The sequence below is a fragment of the Myripristis murdjan genome, chromosome 3 (genome assembly GCF_902150065.1).
Source record: "Myripristis murdjan chromosome 3, fMyrMur1.1, whole genome shotgun sequence".
Lineage (NCBI taxonomy): Eukaryota > Metazoa > Chordata > Actinopteri > Holocentriformes > Holocentridae > Myripristis > Myripristis murdjan.
Genome location: NC_043982.1, coordinates 1,508,314 through 1,523,564, shown reverse-complemented (window position 1 = coordinate 1,523,564; position 15,251 = coordinate 1,508,314). Strand labels below are relative to the sequence as shown.

The window sequence follows — 15,251 nt, the reverse complement described above, 5'->3', positions numbered from 1 at the left end:
CCACTGAGACAGAGACTCAGGCAGGGCTGTTTGAAGTAAGGAAAGGGGTCACTGAGTGTTTTATCAGGGGGGCTCAGTGATTTGATGGTAGCAGACCTTTCAAGGGTCTTTTTTTAAAACACAGATAAGAGGATTGGCAAGTGGCTGGCGAGGAGCAGTCAAAACAAGCACCAGGACAAAAAACTTTCATCAGACACCCGTGATGTGGACTTTCGCACATAGTGCCATGCTTGTTTTGATGAATCGCAACAAGTTTGATCATTCATGGTTCCAGCTTTGGTTTTGGTGGCGAATACAAAACCAAACTCACCAAAGCAGACCAACACTGATCTTGTGATCCTGATTGAGCAGCATCCAAGTCCTCTGCAGAGCTGAGTGACACCAAGCACGCTCATGCATTGGCAATCAAGAACACTGGCACATTTAAAAATGCCTCTCCATTAAAGGAAGAGCCTGTTAGCTTTAAGAGGAGTCATCTGTGAAGAATGCTCTATCAGCTGGTGCTATCAGTGGGTCCTCCAGTAGAGGAAGAGTGCTGTCTCTCGCTTTTAAAATGGATCCTAAGGCCAAGAGAGAAGAGCCCGTAATCTCATGTCAAGTGGCCGTCCGGCCCATCCTTATCTGTGCGGGATGGGATGGCTCTCCCTTGCAATGGCTCCACAAGCTCTCAAGCCTGGCAGAGCTGGGGAACATCCAGGGAGAGAGGACGTCTGCACTGTATGTTGGACTTTTCTGACTGCTTTTCATCAAGAACCAAGAGTTCTTTATTTTGAGACAAATAACGTAAGAGGTGGTTTAGCTTAGGTAGGCCGGGCTTGCCCCAGGGGTCGGGAGTTGCTGTTAGTTTCAGATCAGAGTCTTCTGTCCCTCAGTGTAGGAGCAGAGCAGGAGAGGTGGATCTGCCCCCAGCAGACTGCTCTGCTCCAGGCAGCTCGTCCCTCCCCGAGGCAGCCGGCCGCCACAGGCCACCATGACGGAGTGGACCCTGCTGAAGCGCCTCCTGGACGCCGTCCACCAGCACTCAACCATGATCGGTCGCCTCTGGCTCACCGTCATGGTCATCTTCCGCCTGCTCATCGTTGCTGTGGCGACCGAAGATGTGTATGCAGACGAGCAGGAGATGTTTGTGTGCAACACCTTGCAGCCGGGATGTTCCACCGTCTGCTACGACACCTTCGCCCCCATCTCGCAACCTCGTTTCTGGGTCTTCCACATCATCAGCGTCTCCACGCCGTCCCTCTGCTTCATCATCTACACATGGCACAACCTGTCCAAGCTGCCCCATAACACCAGCCAGAGGCACGGGTACGGCCAGGGTGCTATCCAAGGCGAGGCAGAAGTTGATGGACGGGATACCTACGATCGGAGCTGTGACTCAGACAGCTGCTCCATCCGCTCCCATAAGCATCTGGGCCACAGCCTGGCTGATGTGCTGGAGGGCATCACTACTCAGTGCCTGCAGAAGGGAGACGCAAACAATGTGGTGTCCTTGAGCCAGGCCCGACCTCACAAAGAGGGGAATGGCGAGGGTTATGGGGTCTCTGGAGGGGTTTTGTCCAAATGTTACGTATTCCATGTGTGTTTGCGAGCCATTCTGGAGGTGGGCTTCGTCCTGGCCCAGTGGAAGCTGTTTGGCTTCCAGGTGCCTGTCCATTTCTTGTGTTCCTCAGCACCCTGCACCCAGCCGGTGGACTGCTATGTGTCTAGGCCCACAGAGAAAACCATCTTCCTCCTCTTCATGTTCTGCGTGGGGGTTTTCTGCATCCTGCTTAACCTGCTGGAGCTCAACCACCTGGGTTGGAAGAAGATCCGGCACATTGTGAGGCTGAGGGAAAGGGGATCCTGGGGGGGTTGTCCAGGTATGAGAGGGGGATATGAAACCTTCCCTCCGGACAGCCCCTCTCTCACCTCTTCTCTGGGCTTCAGAGATGTGACCAGCACCACCTCCCTACCCACCTTGGACCTGGTGGTGGGTCATCAACCAGATTGGACCTGTGCTGGGAACTGTAGCCCATTGCGGGAGCCTGAGGAAGGCACAGAGATGAGGCAGGAGCGGCCCAAGAGACAGGACTCCCACAGGGGAGAGAAGCAGCCTCTGAAGAATAAGAGAGAGAGCAGGGCTGCTAAGCAGAGGAACACTGAGGTCTGGATATGAGCATGACTGTTGGCAAACATGTAGATGCTAGCAATGTTCCTTTATTCATCATAATCAGGTTTTCAAAGTGGGGACGCCCAGGAGTAGTTGAGGGGCTTCCGGGTGATCCTCAACAAAATGAGGAATAGTTTCTTTGCAAATGAATTCACTAGCAACTGTTAGAATGCAAAGGATGTACAAGGGATCACTTTAACGTTTTCTTTTTTCTGGTTTCATCTCACCATGATTTTTCAGTGGTCAAGTCTGACATTGAAAGAGTTTAACCCTTTGAAACCTGAGCAAATTCACTTGATTTCTCTCAAAAACACGAGTAAGCAGATGATTAACAAATGAGCCAAAATTACTGGAACATTTGTGAAAAAATAGAACTAATTAAAAACCAGCAAAATAAATAAATAAATAAATAACTAAAATGAAATCTACATTTATAATTATTAAAATGATGCATTTAAAAGTCAGTCATGCTGGATCACATTTGTGTTTAAATGCTTGTGAAAGGCGTCTGAACACAGCCTTTCACAAGCATTTAATATTGAACACAAGCCAAAATATATCAACTTGGGGACGCCGAACATGAAAAAGTTTGAAAACCCCTGATCTAGGTCAGTGGCGCTCAAAGCGGGGCTCCAGGGGTTCATCATGAAATATAAAGGAGAGTTTAATTTCCCTATATTTTAATTAACTAGAAATGATCCCAGCTGAAGAATGTATAATACCAACTGCTCTTATCGTAGATCTCACTCTGACCTCTGTGCTAAATCAACATCAAAAACCTTACGTGGATCTTTGAGACAAATTGTAATCAACAGGATGGGCTTAGAAAGGTCTGAGTGAACGTCTGATCAAATGATCACTGACTGCACCAAAGCACCTGCAATTTAAAATGACATGGCCTTACCAATGAAAACTGGGTGTAACTCAAGTGCTGGAGAAAAAAATGTGATCTTTCTGGAAAAAGTAGCATTTTCCTCTACTTTTACATGGATCTATCATTATTTTGTGTGTTCAGAGTAAACTATCTTGAAGAATGGTGAGTTAAGAGTGTAAATATTCAAAAATCATTATGGAAACTGATGGCAGAGGGTAGATCAATTTTTCAAAATTTCACAAATAAAACCACACAAGTGAAAAGTGGTTTCATATTTGCTTGTCATTTATTTACGCAATATATTTATTAATATATTCATTTACAACATCTATAAAACAACTTTTGTATAAATTATGCTACAGAAAAGAAATAAAACACAGAAATGCGCAGCCAGTTTCCACTGAAGTCTGTTGTAAAATGAATACTGAGGAGAGCCTTTTCAGGACTAGAAAGGCAAACAGACAGAGGTAAGGTGCTGAGGGGGATCTTTTTCATTTTAGTGTTATCAAAAAGTCAGTCATTCATAATATGCGCCTGTATTGCCAAAACAAACGGGTGATCTTGCATTTAGTGTTAACTCTTTAGTAAAACAACTGAAAAGCTCTGCAAATGGTATATAATTTCACTTGTTTTAAGATATTCTCTTAAAATGACAAATGATCTTAAACCAAGTTCTGCTGAAGAGTAAATTATCTCCCCCAATTTTTTTCAAACGCTGTAAGAAAAATTAAACTGTAAGACTGAATATTTGTAATGTTATGTGGTGTGACTGTGTTGCCGATAGCAGCTTGTGCTAAGAGCTCCCCAGTATCCAAAATCCATGGTTACAATCTCAAAAAAAAAAACAAAAAAAAAAACAAAAAAACAGCATGCAACATCTTAAACATCTATAACAATTGCAAGCCTACACCAGTTTCCAATACATTACATTTTGTGTATTTTCCCCCTGTTCATAAGGTATAGTTGGTCCATGTGAAAGATGAAACAAAATCAATAACGTTGTACATTGTCTTGGTAGCAACACCCAAAGCTGAGTTTGGGGCTGGGGTCATGTCTGTTCACTTCAACGGCAACTCTGTGTCTAAAGCGAAAACAAGAACAATTCTAAGAAAAGGTACACACTTCTGGAAAAAAGGAAGTCCTTGTGGCATTGCAAGTAGATTATTTTTGACTAATGTTCTGTTTGCACTCTCATGTCTTGTAGGGATTGACTGATATTGATTTTTCGGGGCTGATACTGATTATTAGTAATAGGGTCAGTATTTATTTATAATAAATTTGAAAATTGTGGTGCCAAAATTTTGAGTGTTAGAAATGCTAATGCAACCTTGCTCCAAAATAACAAATGTCTACCATTTAATTAATTTAAAAAAAATGCAAAATGACAGCTCTATGTATTAAAATTATATATTTAAAGGTCAGATCAGTGATGCTGGATCAAATTTCTTGTGTTTAAATGCAGTAAAACAGACAGAAATGGAAACCCTTCTGTCCTTAAGGCAAGTATTACTTTTTGTCTTTGTGTAAAACTAAATTAAATACAAATCCAGTAAAAAGGGAAATTACAATTGTGATTGGAAATGTTGTGCCGACCACCCCCTTTTGATCCAGTCTTTCATATGGAAAGGAAGCATCTGAGTGGTTTTCATATTGGCCAGCATGTAAATTAAAATTACAATACCTATTACTGAAAAATTCTGAATATCGGCCCCAATATTCAGAGTCGGTTGATCCCCAAATTCTAGTGGCTTTTAACTGAGTTCTCTGAGGAGGCTGCTGCCAGTTCTCAAGCTGAAGTGTCTTACCGACTCAAAAGCCCTGATGGACTTCCTAAATGACCACAGGCTTATCAGCACAGCCACATAGCAACTGTATCCTACTGCTTATCTTCTCACTAGCCAAACACTAGCTAATAACTTATCTGGAATGAGTTTCACAAATTATAGGATCATCAACCACCACAGATCTTGTGTACACCCAATGTAAGACATGATTACAAGTGCTTTTCCAATCTAAATTACAGTTGACAGTTGGGATAATGGATTTAACAGCTTCATCACTGTACGGTACAAAGAACATCTGTGATTATATAAATCTAAGAATTCTACCATCATTTTGACGTCACGTATATAATCTGATATGGTCACAGGATTATAACCCTGTTGTGAATGACACAAAGTGCAACGCTCAATGAGGAAGGGAAAAAAAAAAAACAAAACTAAACACAAACAAAATTGTGCATGTCCATAAAAGTGTGTGGAAGGTAAATTCTAAAGCTTCAGTGCAATACAGACAACATTTTAAAAAAAGCACTTTTATATGGTTTTAAATGTGACAAGGCATTCATCCCTATCTGACACAGAGCGGGCGGTACAGTCCTTAGAAGTCAGACCATGTAAACAGAGAGAAAGAGAGGGACATTCAGAGAGATGGAGTTCACTTCAGTTCCTCACAGTCTTCAAAATGTGTTTTGGACAACACTTAAGAGCACAGCAGGCAGACAGGCAAAGTCAATTTGCACCAAGGAAGAGAATAGACATGGATAGAGAGGTACAGAGAGCTAGGATACAAGACAGGCCAACCTGAAGACAGGCAAAGTCTAACTGAGTAGCAATATACACAAAGTACTGCCTACCATGATGCCTGTTGAATGTAAGGTTTTCAAACACTTGTGCAGCTTCAGCTGGGAATTACATATGATCACTGTCCCATCTAGTCTGTCAGTACAGCCACACAATTAACCAGGAGACACTTCAAAAACACTGAATGGATACGGAAATGTTGATATTATGGGTTGAGCCTGAGCATTCTTTGGGAGGACTCCAGGTTTCACAGTTCACAAACCACAAAAACATGTCTAAAGTAAATCTGGAATATCTGTGTGCAAAGGTTTACTGGGTGAAAGCCAACATTAGTCATGTTTGTGTACAGTGTGAAGACTAAATTTCACATTTTTACTTTGGCGATACTTCACTTGAAGTGCAGCTGCTGAAGCCTTACAGGACATCATAAACACAAAGTAAGAACATGATGCTTGCACTGTGATGACAAAACAGAACATAAAATGCCATTAAAAACATCTGGACTCTTGAATAGAAGGCTTTCAGGTAATGTAATGCACCTCTGGTGAACTGGTGGTCTTCAGCTCTTAGGCAACAGTGGCTAGGAACAGCTGATTGTGTTTGTACAGTAGCTGTCCAGATTAGCTCAGCAGAACTGAGCGGACATGGTTAATTTTCTGTGTTGTTCTTATTGAAATCATCAAGTTGAGTAGGAACTGATCATTTCATCACTGATACATCTGATTGTGTTTACATAATGTTAGCTTGTTAGCTAGCTAAGCATAGTGTCAAGCCAGCTATCCATCACCGTCTTGTAAACAAAAATGATTTGCACTCTAGCTGACATAGGCTATACAGTAGATGCTAACATTAGTGACTAGTGGGCTATATAGTAGATGCTAACATTAGAGGCTTTTAAATGCATGTTAATGATAACATCAGCTGCTTGTCTGAATTGTTCTGCTTGCTACTTAGCTAGCTAACAAGACATTAAACAGCACTTTTTTTTTGGTTAAGTGAGCTGACTCCTGTCAAGCTCCAACTTGGGATTTGGAATAGAGACTAGGACAAGACAAGACAGTTTACTGTGCGACAGACAGTAATCTCAATTTGGAAACAAATTTACCTCAGCAGACTATTCACTTTTAGTTAGTTCACCCATTTAAAAAGTGATATTTTTTCACTTCTTCCCTTGTTGACAGCAGTGGTGCTATCCTCCTCTCATTGTTACTGAGTGCTGGATACTGGCTGGATGCTCCACATGCTAACTGTTAGCCTCCTGCCATTGAGGTGGACTAGACAAGTAAAAATGATTAATGGTAGAGCTATTTTCTTGTGCAGTCTAAACTCACTACCTGAGCAAAAAAATCAGTTTTGTGTACCTAGTAGTCACATGTGCCTTTAATTTCAGAGAATGACACTTGTAAAGTGATGCTAAAGATTCTTTGAGTGGATTAAGGCGTCCATTTTTAAGAGTACTAGCTCAGTGGCAGGAGGCTAACAGTTAGCATGTGGAGCATCCAGCCAGTATCCAGCACTCAGTAACCAGGGGCGGATCTAGACAAATATTCATGGGGTGGCAAGAGGGTGGCATGGAGATTTTAAGGGGTGGCAGATATATATATGCTAATTTAATACCAAATGATCCCATATATCAATATTTGCTTGGAAAACCCCCAAATGAGGATATTTTAACTCAGAAACATTCCATTATTGTGGTACATGAGTAAAGCATTGAATAAAAAACCAAAAGGTGGCATTAGAAATATATATTTTGATTTATTTATTTATTCATTTATCAAGCCCTTAAATAGTAGGAGTGTCATCTTTTGCTGAATTTACTTGCACTCGGACATTTGAGTCTCGTAACAGAGAGTTTCCGAACAGCCACAATTAAAAAATAAATAAATAAACTGTCTGAAATTGGGGTGGCAACTAGGGTGGCAAGGCATTTTTCTAGGGGGGCAGCTGCCACCCCCTGCCACCCCCTAGAACCGCCTATGTCAGTAACAATGAGAGCAAGATAGCAGCACTACTGTCCTACACAACAGCTAGAGGAGTAGTGAAATATCATATTTTTTAAAATGGGTGAACTATCCCTTTAAGACATTACTGAATGAATTGCCAGCCACGTCACAACAATCTTTTTCAAAGCTATCTCTTTTTCCAACAAGGATTTTACATATTAAAACAATATTTGTGCAGATAATTCTCCAGTGGACCTCCATAGCAGAGACATGGATTGCAAAGACACAAGTGCAAAGCCTCTCCAGTTTCTGGGGTAGCACAACTGTTCAACAGCTTTAGAACACTGATGATTCACTGAAATCATCAAGTGTCTCTCAAGTGAGTATGGTGAAATAATGAAACATATATTCTTGTAATGGTCTTACAATGCAGTCATGATGTCCAGCAATGCACCTCAAGCGAAGTGTTGGGCGTCAGTTATGGTGAGGTGGTGACGGCTTGAAGGTTTGGAGAGCAGGGTGATAACCTTACATCGGACTGAACAGGGACCGGACTTATTTGAAGGGTTTGAAGGACTGAAAGGCTGGATGATAGAGTTTGATGGCTGCTTGACAGTTTCACCCATCTCAACATGACCCAGCCGGACCCAAGGGACTAGGGTCTGGCCGGGCTCAATTTCTCACTTAATGGCTTAGGTTTCGGTTGGCTTCGGGTTCGTAAACTGAAAAAAATAAATGTAACCAGCGACATTTTGACATTTAGTCAGGATGGGCCTCAGATAAAACTACTACCTTTCTGGCTCGGTTCAAATTCAGAAGGCAGACATTTTTTTCAGCTTCAGGTTGAGCTGGCCCCACAACTTTTCAGACCTGAGTCATGGACAGAGGCTGGGTGGAGGCTGAGTGTGATGACAATGAAGGGAGTCTGCACAGGACTGGAAGCGCCCTGGCATGCTGGTCTCACTGGGGCAACGGAACAATGACCTCCACATAGTTGATGGGGAAGAAGCCGGACTCGCCGTTGATCATGCCCTCATACCAATTCTCGTCTATCTGGTTGGTGAGGATGATGATGTCTCCCTCTTTGAAGCCAAGCTCACCCTCGTTCTCTGGCTCAAAGTCATACAGGGAGCGACAGCAAGGCTGGTCCAACACCTCCGACTCTACACAGAGATAAATACAAAGAGAGAGAGAGTGAGGAAAGACAACATAGAAGAATGAGAGGGAGAGGAAAGAGACATGGAAGTTGAGGAAGGGAAAAGAGAGATATGTAGGCAGAGAGAGGAGGGGGGGGACATCAGCAGGTGTGGGGAGTTAGATTATTTTTTATTAGATTATTATTTAGAAAAAGCTTTATGAAGAGACAGTAGTCAAGTGGACAGAATGCAAGGATGACAAACAAAATGCATGACCAAAACAGCTGGGAGAGATGAAAGAAAATGAACATGTGGAATTATCAAGGATGGAATCTTGGAATATTTGTGATTTTTTTCCAGGATTCCAATTGCAAGACTATTTTATTATTTGACTGCAACACACTTCTCTCTCTCTCTCCCCCCCCCTCTCTCTGTGTGCGTGTGTGTGTGTGTTACTTACGGTGGCTATTGCCATTGGTAGCAGGGCTCTCAGGCCAAGACAGTGGGACAGAGGTGAAGTGATCAGCTGGGTAAGATGTGAGGGGACATGGAGATGATGATGAGGCGAGTTCAACACAGCACATACCAGCACAAATGGAGACGCAAATGGTAATACAAAACATCTTTCAATGGGCATTGTCTGTTTCAACCATACCATAACGCATGTACTATACTTTCACCACTAGACGGCAGCATTAGTTTTTCACAAAGCATTGTCAGGGGAGATTCGGCTATAAATCTATTCTTCACCTGGAACTAACCTCTGTCCTGGGTGACTGGATAGCCATTGAATAGTGTAAAAATGCACCAAATTTAGTTGTAGATGTATGCAGGACCTACTGAGGATTTGGTCATCCAAACCACCCCCAGAGTGGTCAGAGACACACGTGGCTACCCAAATGTCTCTCTGTCCAGTCCACAAAAAGAAACTACAGAAACTGATCCTACAAGGAAACACATGCAAAAATCTTTTGCCGGGATACTAGTGTATGGGCAGCAAGGTGTTAATATCCTTTAAAACCAAACTAAAAACTGAAACTATTTACTTAAAGTAAATATTCAGAGTCCAGTTCGATTCCAATGTGTATGCCAGCATTTTCATTTGAGGTGTTAATCCACTTCTATCATATGTAGGTAAAAACACTGGATACAAGGCAAATGTTAATGTAAGGCGGAAAGGGGGCCATACATATTCCCAACACTTTATAGGAGCACATGTAATGTAGCAGAAAAGCCTGCAAGTTAAAAGCCAATGTGACATGAGAACCTGACACCTTAACACTGAAAAGGAATACCTACTTTTCCCATTGACTGTGTGGTTGATCTGGATATCTGTAAGGAATGACAGAAAAAAATACACTAGAACTCAAAGACAACAATGGAGGTGGAACTGAAAGAGAAAATGACAGAAAACCAGGCAAAGACAGATAAAATAAACAACAAATGTGGAGGTGGTTGGTCCGGTTGTACCTGAGGATTTGAGCGAGGAGCTATAGGACAGTCCGTTGTGCTGACTGTTGTCGATAGTCTCGATGCTGCTCATGATGGACTTTGGTTTGAACTCTCTCTTGGGACGACTGCTGGCTGTGGATATCCTGAGCAGAGACAATAACGGAACAGCAGAATGTACAATACTGTCACATAGAACAACCAATAAAATATCTTTAAAAGTGATACTTTGCTTAATACTTTGGCATGTATTTTTAAAGAAATGTTTTTAACATGCAGTCCTTGGATCTCTAACAATCCTTCAGAGGGTTCCAGGGGACAAAATAACTTCGATCTTGCATATTCCAAAGCAACAAGAGATAGTGTTGAAAGAAAGCAAAAAAAGCTCTTGCTTTGCTTGCTTTCGAAGAAACACATCCTAAAATGGAGCAGGACAAACAGAGCAGGAGATTTTTTTTTTTCCATCTAGTCCATGAGCTCTGCAAGATAGTGCCCATTTCAAGGGTAAATTTTGCTTTGATGTACAGTGTGGGTTAAGATGAAACATGTTCACTTTGAATGTCCCAAGCTAAAAAGACAGACGCATAGTTTGGACGACATATGCCTCTGCTGCGCCTGAGCCACTAAAAATAAGGGGAAAACGGCACAGGAACATTTACAACAGTCTATGTGTGACCCTCTGCAATCTGAGGTCTAACTCTCATCAAATCATTATTTGCATAAATGTACTGTACATTTATGTCATGCCACTCTGCACTTGATTCTATTCCTGATCTCGTTCTTTCGGTCACTACCCAAAGCTCGTGACCATAGGTGGGAGATGAAATGAAAATGGACTGATAATTGAAAGCCTTGCATTGTGATTATGTCTTTGCCAACCATGTTCTGACGTTCTGCCTTAGTGCCACTGATGGCCCTAATCTCACGATTTTTCTTACCCTTAGTCATGAATAAGAGCCCCAGTTACCTGAACTCCTCCACTCAGGGCAGCTGCTCCACCCTCATTTGGATGGGGTAAACCACCTATTTCCAACTAAGAACCACGGCCTCAGACAAGTACAAGAGTGTCCACTTCTTACCTCTTCTGCAGTTTGGCACTGAGCTCCTCCAGGATGACAGATGATTGTCGATGGTACTCTAAGGCTGCCTCGATCAGCGCTGACAGCTGGCTCACCTGCTCCACCTATAAACACCACCAGCAATGTATGTGCAAACACATCAAACCGTACTATGTTACTCAACTTTCTTACAGGAAAGATTACATGAAATCCCAGCTGATCAGCATATTGCAATATGGGACATACCAAGACAGTGGCCGAAATTATTAAACTGTAAAAATTGTGAAAAAAATACAAGTCTTCCTTTGTTTATTACAAGTTTTAACTTTCCAGACCAGGGTAGGATTACCAGAACATTTACAGCTTCAAAACACAAGGAAAAATCTGAAATAGCTGTCATTTATTGCACAATCTTGTATCTATGGTGTAAAAAATAATAATAATAATTTCCATGCTTTTCATCACAACTCTTCTTTTCATGTTCTTGACACACTGAAATTGTTAGCTGCATTATGTCTGATAACACCATTGGCTCCAATCTTTTTTTTCTTTTTTTTTCTCCATGTTGTCTTACATCATTTTCCAAGAAGTTGAACATGCTCCTCTCGGCCAGGTCTTTGCTCTCCTCAAACTTCTCCACTGCCTGCCGGATCTCCTCATCCGGGATCTTCCCCTGACGCTTCTTCTTATAGTCGAAGTCTAACCGGCGACCTTCCAGCTTCTTAAGATGGTGCTGCAAACACGGACAGGTTCATTCCATAATAGCATATTAGAATTCATTTTCTGAATGTACATATAACCTACATGTATCTACACATAAGTTCTCAGTTTTCATTCGTTGTATATTTCTATATCTTTAAAGATTTATATATATAGAAAAATGTTTTTATCTTTAAAATGTTCATTTTATAGACATTCTCATAATTTCATATGTGCTCTATTTTTTATTACACACCTTACAAACAAGCTGTAATTCATATATTTTCATTTGTATATTTTTACTTAATTTTTCCATTGGAAACATAAGTTTGACCTAAACTACTACAGGTGCATCACAAAAAATAGAATATTAAGGAGAAGTTCATTTTTTTTCCATAATTTAATTAAAAAGTGAAACTTTCATATATTTTAGATTCATTACACATAATATCAAATATTTCAAGCCTTTTTTGTTGTAATTTTGATTATTATGGCTTACAGTTGACAATCAAAAATCCAGTACCTCAAAATATTAGAATATTACATAAAACCAACCAAAAAATGGATTTACAGTACAGAAATGTCAACCTTCTGAAAAGTATGTTAATTTATGCCCTCAATACTTGGTGGGCGCTCCTCTTCATGAATGAGTGCATCAGTGCGCCGTGGCATGGAGGTGATCAGCCTGTGGCTCTGCTGAGGTGTTCTGGAGGCCCAGGCTGCTTTCAGCGGCCTTCAGCTCATCTGGACTCTATATAAAGTTTGTTATAACCACTCTAAAGTATTTCATTTCCATTTTAACTGGACTCGAATGCAAATCTATCAGAGGATGGTCATATATGGCACCTAAAGCTTGAGAAAACATGATTCTTGACCCTTGATTAGCAGAGGAATCTGTCCTCAGCTCTTGACTCATCTGCCAGCTCAGTTATGTACAGATGATTTCTGCACACATTTAAGGGCTCTATGTCAGAGCTGTTTTTTATGAAAATAGCCAACAATTGTCCAGCTAAAATAAATAATAAACCAGAGCAGGAACAGCCCTGCTGAATTGCTTGTTTAACCTCAAATCTTTTAATTCAATTAAATTCAGTTCAGTTCAGTGCCTTTATTGTCATTGCACAGAGTACAACAAAATTACTTGGTTCTCCAGTGGATCATAAAAAACACATACACATAACAGACTGAATAAATAAGCATAAATAAGCATAAAAAAACAATATAAAAGAGACAAGCAGATTAAATTAGGGGGGCATATTGCACATTGCAGCTCTATTGCACAGTAGGTTAATTAGAGTTGAGTTCTCTAATGGCACTAGGGTAAAAACTGTTCTTGTATTGAGCAGTGCGAGTTTAGATGTTCCTTGAGGGAGGGACACTGAACTGTTCCAGTCCAGATGAGCTGAAGGCCGCTGAAAGCAGCCTGGGCCTCCAGAACACCTCAGCAGAGCCACAGGCTGATCACCTCCATGCCACGCCGCACTGATGCAGCCATTCATGCAAGAGGAGCCCCCACCAAGTATTGAGGGCATAAATGAACATACTTTTCAGAAAGTCAACGTTTCTATATCGTAAATCCTTTTTTTGATTGCAAAAAATTAGGAAGTTGTAACATTTGTCTTTACTTACTGCAGACTGGATTATGTAATTATCTAATATCTAATTTGTTCCGATTTATGACATACAACTTTGGTTTGGTTACTACAGACTAATGTACCGTGATCTCTTTGAGGTCTTTGTCCTGTAGATTCTGCAGGGGGTCAATAAAGTTCTGTTTCACATTTATGTCCAGAGAGTCCTTGACATCAGCCATCTGCCTCATGGCTTCACCCATATCCACGAGGGCACTTCCTGGGAGACAAAGACATGTACAGTACCACACCAGTCAGTTACCGGGGAGGTGTGTGTGTGTGTGTGGGGGGGGGGGGGGGGGGGGGGGGGGGGGTTTGTTATCTTATTTTGTTTTAAAGAAACTGACCAATGAACTGACCAATGAACAGACAACCGTTGGGCCAATCATCATGAAAATTGCAGGATATGTCCACATCAGTACATGAAACATACCTTGAATGCTGTTTTTAATGAAGCTGTGGAAGCTTTCAACTTCTAATGGTCTTTGTGGATTGAACCCTGGTATCGCCACTTGCGGCTATATTTTTTGTGTATTTTTTGACTAACTTTTTTACTTATATACCAGTAACTTAAAAAAAAAATCTATCTATTTATCTATCTATCTATCTATCTATCTATATAGATATGGATAGATAGATAGATGTATCTATAGATATAGATATAGATATTTATATCTACAGATATAGATACAGATATTTATTTATTTATTTTACTGATATTCAGGTAAATTTTGCTAATGTTCTGGTAATTTTTGCTGATTTTCTAATCACCTTCTTCACGTTTTTTTTTTTTTTTTTTTTTTTTTGGAAATCTGAAATCAACAGTATTTGGTCAGGTTTCAAAAGGTTAGATCACTTGACATTGCTACAACACAAAAATATAGTGATTATTTTAAAATTGTTTTAATTTGAGCACTATGAATTTGACAAGTATGACACATATACAATTCCATAATATTCATTAATTAAACGCTGTTATTAATTAAAACCAAAATATCTTTTCACATCAGAGTCCCGAGGGCACAATCACTCCAGGTGGGTGTCAAGGGCTTCATGAGAGTCACCTCAGGGGTCCAGAAGCAGAGCTAATGCTCTACCAGGGACACATGGAGAATTTAGGTGTTTATGTTCTTATCAGTTAACAAGTTGACTGTTCAAACCGTGTTTTATACAGGTTCAGCTCAGTTCTGTTTGCTGTGGAAGTGTACACACTGTTCCAGGTTGACTTTAAATTTCCAGCAGGGGTCAGAACTGAGTTATAATGTGAGTGAACAGCAGAGCTTAACAGAGGCATGGGGCAGGTAAAAACACCTCATGATGCCACTAGCCAATGTTTAGCCAAGGCTTTGATTCATACATCAATCACACTGAAGAAAATAACTAACTAAATAAATAAAGTAAAAATAAATAAAGTATGATTGGCTACACTTGGATTTGGTATTTAATAAACCTGTATAATCAGTAAGTTGGCCTTACATGTAGCTGACCTACAAATATTTTGGATGGCTTCTTAGGCTACATTTACACATAGTCGGGTATTTTGAGAAACGAATATTTCCCTCCCTCTGTTTTCCAAAATAACATCGTGCACACAGCATAGTTTCAAAAAAGTTTTCATTTACATCAACCCGCATAAATACGCCGCCGAGCACCGTCATAACTACGCCAAGGCTATGGGCGGCAGTGTAGGAAGAAGGAGAAAGCCATGCAAGCCAATCAGATGGCGC

At 40.9% G+C, this 15,251-nt stretch overlaps 2 protein-coding genes across 2 annotated transcripts in view; one reads left to right on the top strand and one right to left on the bottom strand.

Moving 5' to 3' along the window:
• Window positions 1-970: 970 nt before the first annotated feature.
• gjd6 (gap junction protein delta 6) lies at window positions 971-2,155 on the top strand. Its single transcript, XM_030081620.1, has 2 exons — window positions 971-2,052; window positions 2,110-2,155. The coding sequence occupies exons 1-2, from the start codon at window positions 971-973 to the stop codon at window positions 2,153-2,155; spliced, it is 1,128 nt and encodes a 375-aa protein (XP_029937480.1).
• A 5,422-nt stretch (window positions 2,156-7,577) lies between these two features.
• sh3gl3a (SH3-domain GRB2-like 3a) overlaps window positions 7,578-15,251 on the bottom strand; it is a 39,053-nt gene continuing 31,379 nt past the window's right edge. Inside the window, exons 5-11 of the mRNA XM_030048622.1 lie at window positions 13,611-13,744; window positions 11,769-11,927; window positions 11,216-11,319; window positions 10,158-10,282; window positions 9,987-10,019; window positions 9,148-9,213; window positions 7,578-8,714 (exon numbers count right to left, since the gene is read on the bottom strand). Coding sequence (XP_029904482.1) covers window positions 8,512-8,714; window positions 9,148-9,213; window positions 9,987-10,019; window positions 10,158-10,282; window positions 11,216-11,319; window positions 11,769-11,927; window positions 13,611-13,744 — 824 coding nt within the window. The 3' untranslated portion in view covers window positions 7,578-8,511. The remainder of the gene's footprint in view (window positions 8,715-9,147; window positions 9,214-9,986; window positions 10,020-10,157; window positions 10,283-11,215; window positions 11,320-11,768; window positions 11,928-13,610; window positions 13,745-15,251) is intronic.